Source organism: Pantherophis guttatus, chromosome 6, assembly GCF_059756535.1.
Source record: "Pantherophis guttatus breed Tessera chromosome 6, ASM5975653v1, whole genome shotgun sequence".
In the NCBI taxonomy this organism is placed as follows: domain Eukaryota; kingdom Metazoa; phylum Chordata; class Lepidosauria; order Squamata; family Colubridae; genus Pantherophis; species Pantherophis guttatus.
The window spans coordinates 23,005,157-23,027,805 of NC_142068.1; the positions used below are offsets into that span (position 1 = coordinate 23,005,157).

Consider the following 22,649-nt stretch of genomic DNA (forward strand, 5'->3'; position numbering starts at 1 on the left):
AGCTTGGATGCCTTCTAGTAGGAACGCTACTTATTCAAAAGTGACTGACATCAAGAGGAAAAGCTGTGTGAAGAAACGGTTTTATCTTTTTTTAATGTAACGGTTTTGGCCCGTTGGTGCGTTTCGTTTTCACAAGCCTTCCTTTCAAACTCGGTAAAAGTAATCTCAAAAAAAAAAAAAAAACCCGCACACAAAACGGTTTCGGATCTCAATCAAACACTCCGGACTGTACGGACCTCCACGAGGTCTGTACGGGGTGATAAAGTTTTGCCTGCCTAGAAAGGATCTGACGGGGGGGTAACCGGAAGTGATTATTTCTTTTCCCTGGGCACCTCACTTTCTACTTTCCTTTTTTGAGAAAGCGTGGGGGGGGGGGGGAATGGAGTAACTGGCGTTCTCGCGAGAGTTGCTTCGTTTCTGGAAGGATTTGGCGTAAGCGGTGAAGCGTTCCTTTGTCAGGGAAGGATAAGATCGAGAAGGTGACCGGTTGTTTTGCAGGTTGGGACAGAACGCGCGGTTGGGGAGGGGAGGGAGGGGAGGGGAGGGGAGGGGGGATGGCGAGAGGGCTCGTACCAGACTGGCCGCTGACTAGCGTCCCCGCGACCGCTCAACTGCCACGTGCAGTTGGAAGTGGGTGGGATGGGCTGATATATGAACCCCTTCCCTTCGCCAGCCCCAGGTAGCGTCGGAGTTGAACCCAGGATCTGCTCAGGAGGACAGAGAGAAGGGTGAGTGTAACAAGAGTGCTCCCTGGGGAGGATCATTCTCATGCCTTAAGAGCAGAGGTCCCCAAACTTGGCAGCTTTAAGACTTGTGGACTTCAACTCCCAGAATTCTCCAGCCCAGCATGTTAGCTGAGGAATTCTGGGAGTAGAAGTACACAAGTCTTAAAGCTGTCATGTTTGAAGACCTCTGCCTTAGAACAATATGCCTCAACCGTGGCCATGTTAAGGTGGCGGACTTCAACTCCCAGAATTCCTCAGCCCAGCCTGTTACCTGAGGAATTCTGGGAGTTGAAGTCCGCCCATCTTAAAATGGCCAGAAACACTGCCTTCCTTATACAGTAGTTCAAAAATTCAAACCTCCCATCTGTTTTCTTTTCCCAAAATATGAGAAATGAGCCTAGAAATTCAGAAGAATTGTTACCGCCTGCTTTGCCGTTGAGCTAAGAAAGAAAAGTCCCTAATTAATAGCATACCAAATGTGGCTCTTAGGTTGACTTTGCATTATCAGAAGGTTGCAAAAGGGGATCATCACATCACCCAGGGCCGACACCACACCATGAGTCAGTTGCCCAGTGTTGAATTTGAATTTTGATCACGTGACCATGGGGATGCCGCAACAGCGGGAAGTGTGAAAAATTAGTCATAACTCCTTTTTGTCGGCGCCATTATAATTTTGAACAGTCACTAAACAAACTGTTGTAAGTCAAGGACCGTCTGTATTGCTTCTTATAAATATTTTGCAATGGAGTACGTGTTTGAAATTTTATAGATAAATTTTGAATGGTTCTTAAAAAAAATAACTGCTATTCAAATAATGACATAATGCAGAGTATGAAAAATTCAGAAAATACTGATTTACCAGAATGCTAACTTGCCGTTTTAAACAATAAAAAATAAAAATGGGGCATTTCTGTAAGCACACTAGTGTCCAACATCTCTTCCCCAGCAGCGGTATCTGATTCTGAATTGTAGTTTGTTTCTATTTGGTTCTATAACTCAGTTCCTTTCTTTAGTTTCTAATAGTGTGGCTAAAGCCAGCTCTGTAATTATTGCTTTTACATTTTGCTTTTGACACTTGGTATTTTATAGAATTATTGAATCTCCATATCTTGACTGAAATTGAAGCACATTTCTTCTCACCTTAAGAATTTTAGAATGTGATAGATTTAGCCTTCATCATTCTCCATTTACCAAGGTCTGACTTTCTTCCACTAGGTGTCAGTGTTTGTATCTTTTGAGAATCACATGTGGAAGAAGAAATGGAATATATGAAAGAGTATACTCCCCTTCACCAGGGGAACATGTGAGTAACATGGCTTTAAAAGTCAAACTAAACATGCAGAAAATATGAAATCCTAGGATTAAATGTATGCAGGGGATTGCCTATCAGAAAACACTATAATCAGACTATCATTGCATATTGAAACAAATTGTTAGATGACAAACTTGCTTATATGACTATTAAATCAGGGTGTTATAATGATTTTTAAGCAGTGCAAAAATCAGTGCCTGTGCCAAAATAGATTTGAATAGTAGACAATGGCAATCACAGAATTCCAGGTCTGTAGGCTAGATTGGAAAATTGAAGGAAAAAATGAAGTGACAAGTTATCTCTATATTGGTGCCAAGAGCATGAACGTTCAGTTGGAGCTTTCTGTCTTGATTCCGAAATATGATTTGATGTGGGGCTTCAGTCAAACCATCCTGGTATTTAAATCTCTGAATCAAAATTGTATAGTACTGGTAGTAGTGTAGCACTCTTGTCACTATGTAGAAAGCAAAGTTACGTATTTTTTATTATTTTCTTTTTTTAATAAAGAAATTATGTGTTTTATTTTAATGATAATTTTTTGTGTTATAGCTTATGTTGCCAATGTGGCATTGCAATCCCACCAAACCCAGCCAACATGTGTGTAGACTGTTTAAGAACTCAAGTGGATATCACTGAGGGGATTCCTAAGCAAGTCACTGTTCATTTCTGCAAACAGTGTGAAAGGTACCATCTACTTTCTAGATTTTAAATTAACAGCTATATTTTGATGTTACGATAGGCCAATTTTTTAAATAATTTAGATTAGAATTGTAAATCTATTATATGCTACTCAAGCACTCCCACTTAGTTCCACTTGCCAGCAAGTATATGTATCAAACCTGGAAAATCATAGGGTCTGTTTAATGTTGTGTGCAAATGACTAGCTAATTTTCTTTTGCTTCTGATTAAATGTAGATTTGAAGTTTACTGAATTACCAAAAATCTTGTACCAAGAAATGAAATAGCAGTATTTTTTTTACTGAAGTGTTTACTGTTAGCTCAAATTCTAAAACATTTCTGATAAGGATGGTGCTATGTAGATCAGTTACGTTAGTAGCTGTATTGTACACAAACTACAATAATAATTTCCCGTTGAAAATTTAGTTTTTTCAGTTCACCTTTATTAGGGTAAAACATATTTGATCTGATTAAGAGACTAAATCTCATATTCTGTCAGAAATTTTCATTCAGAATCAGAAAAAAAACCAGGGATAGCAACAATAGTGTGTGTTGCTAAGGGATTGTTAAGAGAGGAAGACATTGGAAATATTGAAAAAGGAGCAAATAGGCTGGTTGAAATGATAACCGTGCTTGAAGCCAAATTTGGCAGCAACTGAAAAAAAGAAATGGGCTAGTAAATAGGAGAACAGATTGATTTATCAGACATGCAGAAGAGGAAAGACCATTGCCAATAATACTCTTACAGATTTTCTTTTGGCCAAAACCTGAAACAGCCAGTGTGTTTTGGATTTCACTTCTGCTGAATCATAACACACCTGGCACCGTTTAGCAGTTTTCCTGAAACAAGTAGTCCTCACTGAACAACCACAACTGAGACCTGTAATTCCACCGCTAAGCAAAACATCACTTGTTCTCAATAGGCTTATAACTTCACTTCCATTTCCATTATTAAGTGAATCACAACTGGTCATTAAGCAAGATAGCACATGACTATAACATGCTATTGTACTGCTTTCGTTTGGTTGAAACCAGCTTGAAGTGCGCAAATTGCAATCACATGACTGGGGGATACTGCACTGGTCGTAAATGCCTACGAGTTATGAAGCACCCAGCTTCAATCACATGACCCCAGGTATGCTGTGACGGTCGTAAGTGCAAAGACCAGTTGTAAAGTTACTTTTTAGCACCATTGTAACTTTGAACAATCATTAAACAGGCTATTGCAAAGCAAAGAGCACCTGTACGTTTTGGAATTCTAATCACAATTTATATTTTTCAAAACCTTAGAATATATTTATGCATACATCAATTACAAACGCATGTGTACTTATACTAGGCACATTTTGATCTTTAAAAGGGCAGCAGAAGTCTCAGCAGGCTTCTATTTGTTAGTCAATATAGGTATTGGTTTTAATTAGAAACTGCTTTCAAAACATCACAGGTTATTTCTGCTGAAGAAGATATATTTCCTGAAATGGACATACAGTGCTGGAATGGACCACTCTGTTTTTTATACAACTAGCTTTAATTTATGTCTGGAATTTTTGTGTTTTGACATTTGCATTTCTCAATTGCCTGGCTTTGCCTTGCTTCCTCAAGCCAAGTAGAAATATTGTATGATGATAAATCACCTCAAAGCGTCTACCTCAAAGCGAGATGGGTGGCAAACAAATCAAATAAATAAAAATCTTTACCCTCATTATCACCATATTCATCCAGAGTAAATTAAGCTCTGAATTTAAATACAAAGATTTATGTAATGGGATATATTGCTGATAGAAAAGCCTGTTGATTGTATTACTGGTCGGATTTAGATTCAAATAATGTAATTAAAAAATAAAATAAACTTTGTGAATTCAGTGGAACTTTTTAAGATTGTGCTATAAAAAATGTTTTATTTAATTATTAAATAAAATTAGTAATTGTTACATATTAAAAGTCCTGCTGATGTCCATTACATATTAAACATATTTTTATGTTTAATAAAAAGTGTTATGCACCTGTGTTATCAAAACTGACGGCTGGGGGTAGGGAGTGGAGTTCGGTTTATTTATTTTTTCCCCTTTCTTTATATTTTAGATATCTTCAACCACCAGCAGCTTGGCTACAGTGTGCCTTGGAATCAAGAGAACTTCTTTCATTATGCCTTAAAAAAATTAAGGCTTCTCTTAGTAAGGTTAGTCATGCATATGTTTATTTTTGTATGAATTTTAGTTAAGTTGGATACTGCTATCACTCTTGAACAAAAATTCAGTACCCAGAAGTATCTCTCAGCCTTTTTTCAACTTTTTGCTACTTCCAAAATCCAGAATTCCTAGTCGCTATGTACCAACACACTTGAAAACAAATGATTTAAACTAGGTTACTATAACATGCACTGAGTTTATTTTGTTATATACAGAAACCATGTGTACTTTTACTCGTGGTAACATTAGTTAAAAGCTAAACTTGAGTGAATATGTTTCCGTCTCTGTTATGTTTTGCCTTTTTGAGCATTCATATGATAATCATGCTGTTTCCTCTGAATAGGTTCGGTTGATTGATGCAGGATTTGTATGGACTGAACCACACTCTAAAAGACTTAAAGTAAAGTTGACTATACAAAAAGAGGCAAGTAAACTTTTTTTTTTTTTTCAAAATGACAGAATTAATATGCTTTATACGAAACCCAAGTTATGCTAGTTAGGGAAATTTGAGGGTGTTCTTGTTCATGACTTGTTACATTTCTAATGATTTACGTGCACTAAATGTATTTTCTTAGAGTGTACAGTATATTCCATAACCTTTGTGGTTGGACTGTTATAAAGCTGTCTCCAAGGGGCTGGCCTTAAACATAACTCAGAGGTACAGTTGGATCTGGACGCAGCAGCTTGGCTGCTGATTGGGGAAGTAAGTTTAATTGTGTGATGTATGTACTGAAATTGCTGCAATGTATACTGATAACTTCCAAGATACTGTTTTTAACGTTTAAAGTCATACATGGCTTGGTGTGCATGGACTGTCTCTCCTAACCAGAAGTGGCACACACTGTGCATTGATTCTCAGGAGGCTTGTCAGGATACCCATTTCATATCAATTTAAGTATGTAGGAACTGGGTCACTTTAAGTAGAAAAAACACTTCGTATTGGGAAGTAGAATGAATGTCCATCTTGTCTGTGATTCACAAAGCTCTGAAAGCTAGATTGTTCCCATGAGATTTTTATGTAGATGATGGACTTAGGTTGTAGTTACAGTTTTGCAATGTCTTTTGAAATTGGGCAGTATACAAAGGTTATTCTAAACAAATAAATTACAAAACATCTCATTTCCCAAGAAAGATGTATAGATTTGGAGTATATGCAGACCAATAAAACATTAAGGAATCCTTTCTTTGTAGTAGATTCATATCATAAGCATCTCCTGATTCCTCCACACAGTCTTAAATTCAAACAGAGTAATTATTCTCAATCTGCATATACAGTCATGGCCGTAAATATTGGCACCCCTGAAATTTTTCCAGAAAATGAAGTATTTCTCACAGAAAAGTATTGCAGTAACACATGTTTTGCTATAAACATAGTTATTCCCTTTGTGTGTAATGGAACAAAACCAAAAAGGGGAGGAAAAAAAGCAAATTGGACATAATGTCACACAAAACTCCAAAAATGGGCTGGACAAAATCATTGGCACCCTTTACTTAATATTTGGTTACACACCCTTTGGAATAAATAACTGAAATCAGTCGCTTCCGATAACCATCAATAAGCTTCTTATACCTCTCACCCGGAATTTTGGACCACTCTTCCTTTGCAAACTGCTCCAGGTCTCTCTTATTGGAGGGGCATCTCTTCCCAACAGCAATTTTAAGATCTCTCCACAGGTGTTCAATGGGATTGGGATCTGGACTCATTGCTGGCCACTTCAGAACTCTCCAGCACTTTGTTGCCATCCATTTCTGGGTGCTTTTTGACGTATGTTTGGGGTCATTGTCCTGCTGGAAGACCCAAGATCTCCGACGCAAACCCAGCTTTCTGACACTGGGCTCTACAGTGCGACCCAAAATCCGTTGGTAATCCTCAGATTTCATGATGCCTTGCACACATTCAAGGCACCCAGTGCCAGAGGCAGCAAAACAACCCCAAAACATCAGTGAACCTCCACTATATTTCACTGTAGGTACTGTGTTCTTTTCTTTGTAGGCCTCATTCCGTTTGCGGTAAATAGGAGAATGATGTGCTTTACCAAAAAGCTCTATCTTGGTCTCATCTGTCCACAAGACATTTGCCCAGAAGGATTTTGGCTTACTCAAGTACATGTTGGCAAACTGTAGTGTTGCTTTTTTATGTCTCTGTGTCAGCAGTGGGGTCCTCCTGGGTCTCCTGCCATAGCGTTTCATTTCATTTAAATGTCGACGGATAGTTCGCACTGACACTGATGCTCCCTGAGCCTGCAGGACAGCTTGAATTGCTTTGGAACCTATTTGGGGCATCTTATCAACCATCCAGACTATCCTGCGTTGGCACCTTTCATCAATTTTTGTCTTCCGTCCATGCCCAGGGAAATTAGCTACAGTGCCATGGGTTGCAAACTTCTTGATAATGTTGCGCACTGTGGACAAAGGCAAATCTAGATCTCTGGAGATGGACTTGTAACCTTGAGATTGATGATATTTTTCCACAATTTTGGTTCTCAAATCCTCAGACAGTTCTCTTTCTGTTGTCCATGCTTAGTGTGGCATACACAGACACACAATGCAAAGACTAAGTGAACTTCTCTCCTTTTTATCTGCTTTCAGGTGTGAGTTTTATATTGCCCACACATGTTACTTGCCCCAGGTGAGTTTAAAGGAGCATCACATGCTTGAAACAATCTTATTTATCCACAATTTTGAAAAGGTGCCAGTGATTTTGTCCAGCTCATTTTTGGAGTTTTGTGTGACATTATGTCCAATTTGCTTTTTTTCCTCCCTTTTTTGGTTTTGTTCCAATACACACAAAGGGAATAAACATGTGTATAGCAAAACATGTGTTACTGCAATACTTTTCTGTGAGAAATACTTCATTTTCTGGAAAAATTTCAGGGGTGCCAACATTTACGGCCATGACTGTACATCACTAAAGATATTATCTTTTATCATAGATTGTTTGATAATTTTTTTTACTCATTTATTTAATTAAAATATTTATATCGCTGTCCATTATCTAACCAACTCTGGGGAGCTGTCAATCAAAAGTTAAGACAATGTATAATATTACATATATATTAAAGCAGATTAAAACCAAGCTGGCACCAAGTCAACCTTCTAATGTGCAATTATCCAATCTTATCTCAGGTTTGCCAAACTTTAGGAGACAGAAGGGTAGGAGCTTAGATGGAAAAGACACACTTCCTAGTTCCTATCAGTAGTAGTATTTAGGGGAAGGGCCTGGGAATATGTCCATTCATAGTATTGTCATCTTTCCCAGTCCCTACTTAATGCAGGCTATTGCCACACTGGGGCTCCAAAATGACCTCGGTCAGGTCAGCTTCAGGGTTGACAGGAGGTTCCATTATAGTATCTCTGACAGATTACCAATCATCTGTTGGTTGAAGAATTTCAGCAAAAGAAAACTCATCATTGTGTTATGCTGAATCAATAAATTCCTCCTAATGTCTGGACTGAAAGTATTCCCTTCTAAATTTAATCCAGTCTTGTTCTCTATGAAAAGTATTCCCTTGATTGTAAAATAGAGAATAAATCCACTCTGTCTTCTATATAACACCCCTTATAATAGTTGAAGATTGTTTAACATTTGAAGATATTTCCCCTCAAGTTGTTTTTTCTGTAGGGTAAATGAATTTTTAATTATTTGTTGTAGTACATGGTTTCCAGATATTTCATCGTTTATGAAAGCCTTCTTCTAGCAGAAGAAAAAATGACAACCATAAACTACACATTGGATAAGTTTTGAAGAAGGAAAAAAATTAGGGAGAGATTTATTTATTCAATGAGTTTGTAAAATCACCTAATTGCCAGTTGACTCAAGGTGGCAAATCTTACTTGTTCTCACCTAGGTAATGAATGGTGCAATTCTTCAGCAAATCTTTGTAGTAGAGTATATTGTTCAGTCACAAATGTGTGAAGACTGCCATCGAGTTGAAGCTAAGGACTTCTGGAAAGCAGTGGTTCAAGTTAGGCAAAAGGTGTGTATATGTGCATATATATCACTAATAGTGAATGCTGAAGACATAGTTCATCTGCTAGGATTTCATCTGATGTGTAGAAATGTACCGTATTTTTCGGTGTATAAGACGCACCTTTTCACCCCCAAAAAGGGGGTGAAAATCTGGGTGCGTCTTATACGCCAAATGTAGCCCCGCCCACCCGCCGGCCCCCACCCTTCGGCCATTTCCAGGTGGCAGGGATCTGGGTCGGGGCACAGCCTGACGAACAACCCTCCCTCTTCGGGACTGGGTGGGGAGAATCTGCCCAGCAGCTTTGGGGAACAAGGCGGGTGCCATGATTTGCGGCTGGTCACCCCTCTGGCCGCGCTGACTTCACTCTCCAGCAATGTGAGGAGCCGCCGCTGCCTAACCCTCTCTGCGCCCAGGAGCCAAGCCGAGCTGAATGGGAGCCCCTAAAGGGAAACGTTCCTCCTTTCCAGCCATCGCTGCCCGGATTCCAAAATGCAAACATCAAGAGTCGCGCTTCAGGTAGCGGCCAGTTCCCCTGCAATGTGCAGGGGGGAACTGGGAAGTGCTTTGGATTCAGGGAAGAGATTGTAGCGCTGACGCCTAAAAGTGTTTTTCTGCACATTGCAGAGCCGCGTGCCCCCGTCCTCCTTCTCAGCAGACTCTTCTCTTTCCTCCTGGCCAGACCTGCCGCCTGAAACACGGTGCACTTTTTTGGGGTCTCTGCACACACCCCATGTTTGGAATCAGGAAGGGGATCGCGGGTCTGCTGCCCGAACCCTTGATCTTTATTTATTATTTATTTATTTTGGTCTATATATTTATTCCTGCCTTTATAATTTGTATGGGCACAGAGTTTCGGATTTCAAGTGAAATGATAGCTCTCATGGTCTTTTTTTTTTAATACCCTTAATCCCTTTGCAGGAATATAAGCACAATCTATGTATAAATTTTGTTTTGTTTATAGACTCTACATAAAAAGACGTTCTATTATTTAGAGCAATTAATTTTAAAGCACAGGCTTCACCAGAACACTCTTCGGATCAAAGAGATTCATGGTAAGTAATATGCTTTTACATTCTTTATGTAAAGCTCTTGGTGTCTGAATGATTGGCATCTCAATACTAATAACATGAGTTACTAGTACTCAAGAATAGAATGCTTGCTTTTTAAAGAAACTGGATCACACAGGAAAGTCAGTTGAGGATTATTGTTTGTTTGTTAAATAAATAAATTTACATTGTTGCCTAACTATTTTTAGAATAGAATTAAAATTTTCTTAACAATTTTATATAAAGAACTCAATTTACATTAGTCTATGAAAATATCAAAACAGCTTTTCACAAAAATCCAGGAAAATAAGATCCCTTATAAATAAGTCTTCATTTCAATTTCAATTATGTACCTACAGATGGTCTGGATTTCTATTTTGCTTCCAAACAGCATGCTCAGAAAATGGTGGACTTCCTTCAGTGTACTGTACCTTGTAGGTAAGTCTTTGTTCTTTAAATTGTCCATAGTTGTTAAATTGTGCATAGTTGTTTAAGGCATTGTACACATATTGAAAAAAGTTAGACAAACCCCAAGTTGTCAAACTTTTGTGGGGGGGGGAAGTCCATACACATGATTTATTTTCTGATGTAGTCCAGAACATCCTTAACAACCCATAACAGACATACTCATATTCAAGTATAGTCTTGTTTGCCTGATACTTTATTTGAAGATCTACGTATTACAATTCCAATAATGAGAATAGAAATAGAGTGAAATAGAGTGAAACACCAGATCTGACAAACTCCTGAACAAGAACAGTAAAATGTAATTGGAAGAAGACTTCTCCTTTCAAGATAAGACACAGAGAGTCACCTTACAAGTGACATGCACAACATATAAATTTAATAAAATAAATAAAGTTATATTTTCATATCATGGAAGCAAAATCCAATACATGTTCTTGCATTTTATTTTTCAAGCTTTTCTTATATCTTTTGGAAAGAGGGAAAGCTTATACTTCGAAAATTACTATTAGAATGAGATCCTTGCAGTTTTACTTTTTAATGAATATTTAACAGTCGGAATGGTTCAAGTATTAACCATTGTGGAGATGATAGTTTATATCTTTGGAGAATGTTGATTCTTTTTAAATGTCCTCTTTCAATTTTCACTTTTACAAACTAGAAGTGATTCAAGTAATACAACCAAGATTTAGACTTGTAATTGTGAATGGGCCTTACCTTATTTTACAGGGTAGGGAGGGAGAGATTTTTATTGTAAAATATAATTCATCTATAAATCTAATCCAAAATATGATTTGTTTGTTGTAAGCTTATGAGGAACTGCTCGTTATGGCTGGGCTTTGTCTACAAGCCAGGCCACCATGATTTGTTCAGAAAACCATGGGTTGTTTTTTTTTGAAAAAATGAATTATACCTAAAGCCTTATTTGCTCTGATTTGAGTTTGTCATTTTTTTTAAATTTCAGAATTAAATCATCACAGCGTTTGATTTCTCATGACATTCACAGCAATACATATAATTACAAAAGCACTTTCTCTGTTGAGATTGTTCCAGTATGCAAGGTATTTTCTGTCTTTATGGATTAGGCACTGAAAAACTACACATACTTTTTGCCTGGAGTGGGATGTTCCTTAGAATAAATTATATTTATTCTTGCGCATGTATTTATTTATTTCATTTATATGTCACTTAATTCACTCTCAAGTGACCTTGGGTGGCTTTGAGCAACATTGGGCAGCATATATTGGATACTATTCACTATGAGATAAAAAGAACTTAACTGTCCAATGGTCTCTGAATACGGGATCCCTGTAAAAGCATTAATTATTTGCATTTATTAGAGATGGATAATCTGTGGCTCTTCCAAGATTCCGTTTAATTTTAGTCAGACTACATTAACTAGGAGTCAGATGATGGAACCTGTGTTCTACCAGCTTCAGATAATTTTTTTTCATTCCTGGCTTACATCTTAATGTCAGTACAGTATTTGGTATGAAATCTAATAAGTAAGTGCAGTTGAATTCAATTGAATGTTCTTCCAACTATATAGTCGGTAGCAGCAACTATATAAAATTTAAAAATTATATGTGTGCGTATATACATGATCAACTTAGCAGGCAGTGATTAAGTTAATCTAAACAAATCTATTTTAATACTATTTAAATCTCCATTTAGCATTAATGAGCTGATATTAATTAATTCTTTGCCTTATTTCAATAATTCTTTAATACTCGGAAACATATCAGTGTAGTTTTCTGATCTGCAGATGTCTTTCAGGATTTATTAAAACAGTTTAAGATAGAAAATTGAAATAAATACCATTTTTTGTTTCTGTTCTTCATTTGCAGGACAATGTTGTGTGTTTATCACCAAAACTGGCTCAAAGCCTTGGTAACATGAGCCAGATCTGCATCTGTATCCGGGTAACCAGTGCCATTCACATCATTGATCCAAGTACTCTTCAAAGTAAGTTTGTTGATATTTTCTCTGTAAACTCTAATCATAAAATACCAATAATAAACACTCGGTATGAATCTTCATTTAAATACAGTCCTAAAGCCTTTAAAAAAAACTGAACTATTTTTAAGGTTTGAAGCTACAGTTGAAAATATGTGTATCTTTGACATGTGAGAGTATTGTTTTCAAGATTGCGGATTCAAGGAAACTAAATTTTTAAAAGGAAAATATAAAAAATGAAAAACATGTTTTTCAAAAGTTTAAAAACGTAAATTGATAATTAAGTAATTTAATAAATGAAAACCTGCTAACTAGATACCACCTTACATCTATTTTAAAACAGATTATTAGATTCTGATCATAGGCATGGTGTCATTCAAGATTTTTCACAAGAGTTTTCCCGTTGAAATCAAAAGGACCCAAAACCCAGAAAGGCAAATCTTGAAATGAACTCATCCAGTCATGGTATTATATGCAAATCTACAACTAAACTGTGAATGAACAATTTGGATCTCATATTTTCTCTTAGTAGCTAGAGTCCTAGGTTGCCAGCTGTCTGAATTTCCAAGACATTAGAAGTTAACTAAAAGAAATACTTGCTTGTGATTCCTTCATAATTTGTCCATTCTATTTCCCCATTCAAAGCCTACAAACTACTTCACCAACATCAGGTTACTAACCAGAATACCATATCAGCATGTATATCCAGAAATGTCGACAATTGATTCATAAATATCTGATCTGGTTCCTATTTTCTTCTTTTGCTCTTTCAGTTGCAGAAATAGATGGAAATACTTATTGGCGCCATCCTTTTAATAGCTTGTTTCATCCAAAACAGTTAGAAGAATTTATTGTAATGGATATCAGTAGGGCCTATGAACAGAAGCAAAATGCTGGTGCAGGCATGAAATCCAATAAGGTAAGCATATTTGTTTGGTTCTCTGCTAGAAGCTTGAGTAAATTTTGATTCCTGATTAACATTGTTTCACTTTGCAGGTATATTGCATATAAGTATGATAGTACCAATGAAGTCCTTGATTCTTCAGAATGATTTAAATATTGTTTATTTTTATATAATTAATTTATATAGTTATCTCACCAAAAGTGACTTTGGATAGTAAAACCACTATCATTAATTGTAAAAATATTAAAAACTAGAAAAACAAAACAAACAAGGAAATAATAAGTATTAATCAGGGGCATACTTAATTTAGATTAACTTCAGCAGGTGGAATAACACTACCAAGAAGATCATAATTTCATCCACAGAGTTATGCTCAGGATTATTCCTATAATCTTTTTTGCTTTTTTAAAGGCTTGATCCAAGATTTGTCATAGGGTAAATCCTTTAAAATAAGGAATATTTTGCAATTAATCATCAATAATTTCAGATCAGGTATTCAGATTATTGAAATTATGAAAAACTTTGGATTTTATAATTTAGGGGTGTGATTAGAATACTTTTATTTAGGAAAACAACTTGCACCACAATCTTTGCATTTATGAAAATATGTTTCTTTGCTTTCTTTAGAAATATATGAAAACACTTCATTTTCAATGATGTCATGACAATAAATGTGATACAATTAGTCTTAAAAAGAGACATATGCTGTAAATTACTATAATTGTTCTTGTCTAACATAAGCAAGTTTACGCTGAAGAGTAACATTCTAGATTTAAGTACAGGTATTCCTTGCTTAATTACCACAATTAGGACCAGAATTGGTTGTTGAACGAAGCAGTCATTAAGTGGTACATTACAGGATCACTTCACTCAACAACTACAATCCTGGCAATTCCTCTTATAGTCATTAAATGAACTCATGGGTCATTAAGAGAGTCACAAGTAACAAGCACAGGACTGCCTCAGGGTATGGGGAAGCATGCTGAATGCTAGGAAGGGCATTCATGCTGAATGCTAGAAAGGGCTGAATGCTAGGAAACCTCCACAGCAGGGGAAAAGCAGCTATCCTGCAGGAAGGTCCAAACAGCCAGGAGGCTCCAGGGGCACACTATAATATAAAGCAGCCCCACCCACCCAAAAGAAGGGCAGAATGCCCAGGAAGCCAAAGGCCAGGGGAAAAAAGATATGCTAAAGCTTCAGCCGCTGCACCTAAAATGCCCCTTTTTGCCTAACTCCTGGAGCAGTAGAGCTAGATTTGTGCTGAAATAGCAATAGCACCGCTTCACAGTGCTTTACAGCCCTCTCTAAGCAGTTTACGGGGTCAGCATATTGCCCCCAACAATCTAGGTAAGTGATGGTTAACCTTTTTGGTGCCGAGTGCCCAAAGCGCATGTGGGCGCACACAAATGCATGCATGTGTGCCCAAACCCAAAAATGCAATTTGAGCACCCCCCTGCGCATGCACCCCTCCCCTGCACATGTGTGCACATCACCCCATGCCCTATTTTGCTTTCCAGGTTGGTGCAGGAGGCCTTCCAGGCCCAAAATGGGGTACGGGGGGAGGGGGGTGCAGCTGCAATGGGAGCACCCGGAGCATGTGTCCCATCCCTGCGCATGCACATCCCTCACATGCACCCCGCCCCCCCATGCATGTGCGGCAGAGACCCACTGGCCAGTGAGAGGTGCGTGTGTGGTGAAGCTGGGCTTAGGCAATGACTGGTGTGCCCGCAGAAAGGGCTCTGCGTGACACCTCTGGCACGCGTGCCATACATTCACCATCACGGATCTAGGTCCTCATTTTACCGACCTCGGAAGGATGGAAGGATGAGTCAACCTTGAGCTGGTGAGACCCGAACTGCCAAACTGCAGGCAGCCTGTGATCAGCAGAAGTAGTCTGCAGTACTGCATTCTAACCACTACGCCGCTCTTAAATAAAGGAAAAAACACTTGCCCTCCTTTTCCCAGGGTTCTGCCAAGAAAGCATATATTTTCCAAGTTTCCACAGAGAACCACCAGTTCTAAAAGAAAAGTTTTGGCTTCGCTTCCTATGAGTTAATACCACAACACAGATTTCTCTAGGAGAACAGCTTCAGCTTGGCTTATTAACGATCAAACAAAGCTTTACTTTGGGATGTACAAGTTAATAATATATGCATTGTGATTATTTTGTTACTTTAGTTTGCAGTTCAGCGTCAAGCTAAATGAGACCCCTGATTTAGCATCCCTAATATATTGTACAAAATGACTTCGTTATATTATTTGAAAAGCCACATGTGAAAGTACACTCAGCATATAGTGGATTTCACGTGTACAGCAGCGTTTGCTAAATGGGTGATGAACAAATGTGCATTGCTTGAAAATCTACATGTGAAAATACTCAATGTAGCTTAGAAAGATTGAATCATTAGGCTAGAAAGTAATTTGTAATTGTTTTGCTTCGGTTAATGAGCTACTTTTCATGTATGTACTCCTTTTATTTTGACATTTCTAAGCATATCCTTGCGGAAGCCTGGGTTCAGAAAACATCAGAATTGAATACAGACCATCAGTATTTCTGTCGTACTCACTTGGGGCATCTTCTGAATCCTGGAGATCTTGTATTGGGGTTTGTAATATTCTTTATATATATCTTTCTCTACACATACAATGTTATGGTTGATATACACGATAAAATTAAATGGGAGAGAGAAGAGTTGAAAACAAAGTTATTGGGCAGCCAAATTATGCAAGGATTTCAGTCAGTTTTTTCCATCGTGCCCGATTGAATGCTCATTGGTAAACAATAGAAAACATTACAGTGCTTTATCTTTGCACTTTTATACCAGATTCCTTTTGCTAGTCCATGTTTGGACTCCAATGTCTACAACCTACATTAACATGTCTCCTTTGGGATATTGCTGCAGCAAGAAACTGCATTTGCTTCTAGAAAGAAAGCGAAAGAAAGCTTTATGGGGTCTCTAAAGTCTTGGATCAAAAGACATTGGGCTTCGGTATTTTTATATGCTTTGGAAAACTGTCAGATACAGATTCTGTCAAGTCTCCCCTCTTGTTACTATTCTGGTTATTTGCATAATGACACATTTTGAATTTTTCATGAAAATATTCAATGGTACTTAATCTTGTTGTGAATGTTCTCCATTCTACTCTATAGTAATCTTATTTATTTATTTATTTATTATATTTCTATACCGCCTTTCTCCCGTAGGACTCAAGGCGGTGTACAGTCAAGAAAAATATAGACACACAAACATCATAAAATTGCTAATTAAAATTATTACTTAGTTATGGAAATAACACTTGTTAAGATTTATAGAATAATATATAATTAATACATGTTTTTCATATTTTTGTTTTCTAGCTTTGATTTGGTTAATTGTAATCTGAATGATGAATATGCAAATAAGATGAATCCCCATAATGTTCCTGATGTGGTATGGTTTGATTTTTTTTTTCTTTAAACAAGTCATTTCTTAAAGTTAAAAACACTCATAGATTAAACATTCATAGATTGTGGCATATGCTTCCATTCTCAAATTTGACAGTTTTAGTTTTGTTTTGCTTCTTATTTAATTAATTGATTTCTTCTGTTCCATTTATATAGCCACATGTCCTACAATACTGTCTCTAGGTGACTTAAATTTAAAAACCGTACAAACATACTAAAATCATATTAAAATAACATATGATCTATTGGATTACAGTCCACAGAATCCCATATCGGCTAGGAATTCTAAAATTTATTGTATATATAATACATCTTAATGCACATCAAGAATTCTGACTTGCCTTTGTTTTCTATTTGTATATTTTGATAGCATAAGAAATTAATTTTGTTTCATGTTATTTTATCTTAGATAGATATAGAAATTATATTTGTTTTTCTTTTGTGCCCCAGTTCTCTAACAAGCACTATATCCATTTTTATTTCTCCACGTCTTAAACATGATCATTCTGTCTCCCCGAAGTGTCTGTGAATTTTACATGTTTGTATGAAAAAATCACATTAAAATTTAATTTAATTTACAATTAAAATTGGGCCAATACTTTCTCTTTCAAGTATATCCTTGTTGTATAAGAGAGAGCATATGAGTCCCCAAGGTTATACATGACCTAAAAATCTTAGATTCAGACATCTTGAGTAGTCATTTCCAAATGCTAATTTTTAAAGTTCCCGCTTCTAGTTTATTTTTTAAATGTTTTTAATACACTCCGTTGTCTTCTTGTTTATACTTTAAGTCATTTCTTTTTTCCAGGATCAAATTAAGGGTATAGAATAGACTAGTATAGACATATGTTTAACAAGCTTACTACTTCCTGTCACATCTACTCTTGGTCAAAATATTGGCTCATAATCTGCACTGTATGTGAAGTAGCTGGAGTATATAGAGAAGGTATAACATAAGCAGTCACTTTTAATCATTTTCTTTGGAAACTGCTGTAGCAGGATTTTTTTATTTTTATCTGAAAAATAAAAATGCTTTCGATAAACAATTGGTTTTGCATTTTGCACTGCAAAGAACCAAAATGGCAGTTCTAATAATAGTTTTAGTGAAATTATTTACAAATATACTATTTAATAAAAATGGATTTCCAGGAGATCTCAATATTTTTCTGTAGACAGTATTAATCTGGGCTTATTTTTTTCCCCTGCTCCATTCATAGATTTTGATTAAAAAAAGTTACGATCGCACCAAGCGTCAACGTCGCAGAAATTGGAAACTGAAAGAATTACAAAGAGACCGAGATAACATGGATACCGATGATGAAAGGTTATGAATTCTTTTAATCTCCTTTTTTATGCTTTGTTTTTATTTTACCAGCTTAATCTGCTTACTTGTGCTCCCAGTTTAAGTTGCTTGCAGAAGATCTGTGTGAGAACTATCTACATGACATATGCATTTATAAATGAAGTCTCACAAAGTTTAAAGAATATAAAAATTGAAGTTAATGTATTTGAGCTACAATTAAATAAAATGGGAAACTCTAGGAATCTTAAATTGTGCTCTGTTCTTTCACTAAAGTTAGAGCAGCAAAAACACAAATGCCAGGAAAGAGCTTATTCACCTCTACTATCTCTTGATGTCCATTTTGATTGAATTTGCACGTTGAATTTAGGTTGCTTGGTTTTGGTTTAGCTTATTATACAATCTCAATTATTTTTACTCAGAAACAAATTGATCTAGCCGGTAAGGCTATGCAAAATTTTTGAAAAGAGCACCCTGCAAAGCACATTGGCAGAAGCAAACCTTTTGCAAAGCATTGACACAAAGCACTCCTAAACATATTAAAGCAACTCTATCGTTTGGAAGATTGGTACAGCTGTGTTTAGGGGTTTCTCTGGCTGTCTTGTTTATTTGCTTGTTGTCTCAGAGTGTGCACAGTGTGAATGCTAGTTTGAGACAACCCAGGAGCAAAATATAGTACACAGAGCTTTTGTCTTTCAAACAGTGGTTTATCTACAAGTCATATCTATATACATACACGTTCTAAGCAAAGCCAGGCAATCAATCAATCTTCAACTCTATACGGAGAGAAATACATGGAGAACTACAATGGAGATAGAACATGAGGAGAGAGAGACTGCCCTCACAGGGCCTCTCTTACATAGCCTCTTAAAGTGATAACCCTGCTGACTCATTCTCATTGCATCATATCAGTTTACAGCATTACAGCAGCTGGTCAGCTGTTAAATCATCATTACCTTAACACTTGTGTTGTAACCTGTTCACTTGATTACTTCACCAAAGGAAATGTTTCTATGCCTATAATCATAGAGAGCTATGAAAAGTTTTCAGAACAGCCACACAGATGCAGCTTCATGTGCAGCAGTACATTTTGCAAAGTACCCATTCCTAATTCACCAGTTATCATTAGCCAATTGTAGCTTAGTATAAAGCCACTGTTGAAACAAATTGTGGCTTAGTGTAGTGTAAACTAGCATGTATTAAACCCAGTTTAAGAGCTGATGGATGTAACTAACTAAATTAAAGACTGAAGATCACCAACATTGTATTTGGTTTTCCTGCCCAATTTTTGAAACTGATTTTTCTCAGAACACTGTATACGTAGAATAGGTTCATATGGAACAGGAATTTAATATGTTTGTAACAGTTATAGAACATGCCTTTGAGCCAAATATTTGGTTTTTTTCATGTTATTTGCATGTGCATGTAATTAATATAGAATGCATAGTTCTGGGTGGGGAAAAATGCTGACTTTATTTCCAATGTGATATTTTTTACAGACAATACCAAGACTTCTTAGAAGATCTAGAAGAAGATGAAACAATTAGAAAAAATGTCAATATTTATAAAAGTAAGTTTCCCAGCTGAAATAATTTCATTCTTCTTGAACACTGCAATGTTAGGGAATATTGCATCTATAGAACCTGCAATTCATGAGGAATAGAGGTCATATTTTTCTTAAATTAGCTTTATTGCTAAGACATGTTTGATAATTAGTGATTTGCCTACCTCTATTCGATTGCCAACATTTTTTAAACTGTCTGAAGATTAAGATAATTAATTTGGCATAGTCGTTAAAGAGGCTGTATTAGAAGCTGGAATACTGAGAGTTCTAATCTCTCTTAGGCATGAAACCAGCTGGGTGACTATGAAAGCCAGCTGGGTGACTTTGGGCTGTCACTCAGCCCTAGAAAGAAGGAACTGTCAAACCACTTCTGAAAATATTGCCAAAAATACTTGTCTCTGCAGTCACCAGACGCTAGGATTAATTCAATAGATTATAACAGCAATAAGGATACATTGGCTCTTGGGTTTCTCCCATGGGTTTCTCCAGACATGGGTGTCCACAGAGTCAAAATTACAAACACAGATCATTATGCACATATCCATTTCTAAAATAATGTCCTTTGTTTTATAATAAATTTGGCAACAAGGCTTTGTAAGAATTTACCATTGGTTAGTTTATTTTATGGTTCTCTTCATAAACATTTATATGATAGATAATGCAAAGATAGCACAGTATTTTTATTTTATTTTATAAAATAAAATAAAACCTCGTAGAAATACACGTTACCAATCTTTAAGATTGTAATATTCTATGCCCTGCAGAGAGCCATGGTGTTTGATCCTGTAATAATTTCTTTGTAGACTATATGTTATGTTTTTATATTGTAGATCCAGTGATACCAGTAGAGAGTGACATAGATGATGAGAGCATTCCCCAAATCAGTCTCACTGAAATGCTTGAAGACCTTCAGATATCTGAAGATGCTACAGGGGGAGAAGGTGCCAATATGCTGATGGGATAAGTTAGGAGATCTTGCTAAATTGGTATATTTCCTACTATTTTAATAATTTCAATATCTGTTCTTGAGGCTGTTGGTGTTGATAGGTATTAACAAATCTCAAATAAACTGGTCCTTTAAATACATATCTTACAGCTGGCAAATGAATGAAGTTCAAATTCAAATTAGGAAGTGAAACAATTTGAATCAAGATTATTCATATTATTTGAAAATGATTTAAATTTCTTTAGAGTGTAAACAAAAAAACCTGATTCAACATGTTGCAGTAAGTTTGAATGAGATTTGATAGTTTAGTATGCTTTATGACATAAGTGTCAAAATATATGAGTCATAAAATTATGAAATGCAGATAATGTAAAGACATAGATTATAATTATGGTATAATTTATTTAATGCATATCATTTGCATTATAACATCATGCTCCATGAAATGTCATTTCTCTTCTTCCCCAGCTATTGTAATTTCTAAAATTTATTTATGGTTTAGGACTGTATCAGGGGCGGGTTCCAAATCCTGTCGCTACTGGTTCGCTCGTGCGCGCACACTCGCACATCACTTCTGCACATGCGCAGAAGTGTCCGGGGATGTGGGCGGAGCCTCCCGCCGCCGCTACCAGTTCGCCCAATTTGGTGCAAACCGGTAGGAACCCACCACTGGACTGTGTGAATTAGTAAACCATGGTTAGGTTAGAGTTAGGGGGATAGTATGATACATGAACCCCACAGTTAAGCATACCAGGTAATATTCCAAATATTTAGAACTATATTTGTGTCCTTCAGTTCTTTCAGAATAATGGCAGTTGAAATCCAGACAGGTAAAGAATGGTCAGGCTGGTGTAAACTCTGTTTAACTTCTCCAACAGGACATAATTCTTAAGCCTTCTGTTGAGGTTAGAAATATGTTCATGAGGTAAAAAGGTGCATCAGTATTGCAGGTCTGAAGTACTTTCTTTGTATTTTTTTTTATTTGTGCAACATACTCTCATTGATGGAAGTTAGAAGTAGACACAAACCATATAAAAACATTTTTTAAAAATATGCTGTATTAAGATGACAATATTTTTATGGTATAGAAAATGCTAACTGCTTTTGTATCTGCTTTCTTGATATGTCATTATCTGTTCCAGCTAATCTTTAAAGAACATCAAAGAAGTCTTTTTTTTTTTTACTTCCATAAGTTGATTATACATGTCCAGGAACAGTTTTTAGAATGCTAATTTATGATTACAGATACCATTTAATTATGCAATGAGATTTGACAAGTGGTTGTGGTCTTACATAGACATGTAAGAAAGTGTGTTTATGAAAGCAGAATGGGGAAATCTAGAACTTTTGTCCTTGCCAAATCAATTATTTTACAGGTGTGACATAGTTTGGGGAAGGAGTCTACACAAACAATTTTTTTTCTGTTGCATTTCAAGATCTCTCCCTTGAGTTGAGGGAGTATCAAATAGCTTTTCAGTGATTAAAAAAACAAACAATTCCCCTAAATAAGGACAACACGCCATAAAATGATTTCATACAAGATTGGTATACAATAACTTTTTTCAGAGTAATTAAATAGAAATGGTATCATTGCTAAAAGAGTTTTTGTAGTAAAAGAAATGCATTTCTCAATCCATATAATGCTATTTGGATATTTGTATTATTTACATCTCCGTAATATTTCACTCTAAATGTAGTGTAGTAATATTTCTCTCTAAATGTAGAGCAGATGTTACATCAAAGAAGTTTTAGAAATTACACTGCTACTTTTACAATGAATTTGTAAATGCTGTTTTCACTGTTTTGGTAATAACTACCTTTCTTCATTAAAATATGTCAAGATTGAGCTCATCGTTGATACTATGTTTCAATTTCATCTCATATCTTGTACACTCTTAATCAGATGTATATATTTGTTCTGCATCAATGCTGCATGATCCATTTTATTTTCATCAAAGTCTATAATGTATTCATGAAAACGTTCTTAGCACTGAAGCATAATTAATCTCAGCTATATGTTCATTAGAATGCATTGTTGCCTTGCGAAAAAAGGAAAGGTAAAATTGCACTTTATATTTAGTGACTGCAACATCTACCAATGCAGTTGCCAATCCCAATTGTGTTTGCTACATGGGGATTATCTGTCAC

General features: G+C 36.3%; 1 protein-coding gene across 4 annotated transcripts; it reads left to right on the forward strand.

The window, feature by feature from the left end:
• The first annotated feature begins 326 nt into the window (after positions 1-326).
• On the forward strand, positions 327-22,347 carry NMD3 (NMD3 ribosome export adaptor). 4 transcript variants are annotated; one of them, XM_034439074.3, is made up of 17 exons: positions 336-498; positions 674-728; positions 1,941-2,028; positions 2,587-2,721; positions 4,798-4,894; positions 5,248-5,328; positions 8,753-8,881; positions 9,837-9,927; positions 10,281-10,359; positions 11,351-11,447; positions 12,234-12,351; positions 13,116-13,261; positions 15,739-15,851; positions 16,605-16,677; positions 17,909-18,015; positions 19,491-19,561; positions 20,386-22,347. In XM_034439074.3, exons 3-17 carry the CDS (start codon positions 1,985-1,987, stop codon positions 20,517-20,519), a joined length of 1,515 nt encoding a protein of 504 aa, XP_034294965.1. In that variant the 5' UTR covers positions 336-498; positions 674-728; positions 1,941-1,984; the 3' UTR covers positions 20,520-22,347. The 4 variants fall into 4 exon arrangements, with proteins under 4 accessions (XP_034294967.1, XP_034294965.1, XP_034294966.1 ...); XM_034439075.3 differs by having other exon boundaries at positions 343-479; XM_034439076.3 differs by lacking the exon at positions 674-728 and having other exon boundaries at positions 327-479.
• Positions 22,348-22,649: the final 302 nt, after the last annotated feature.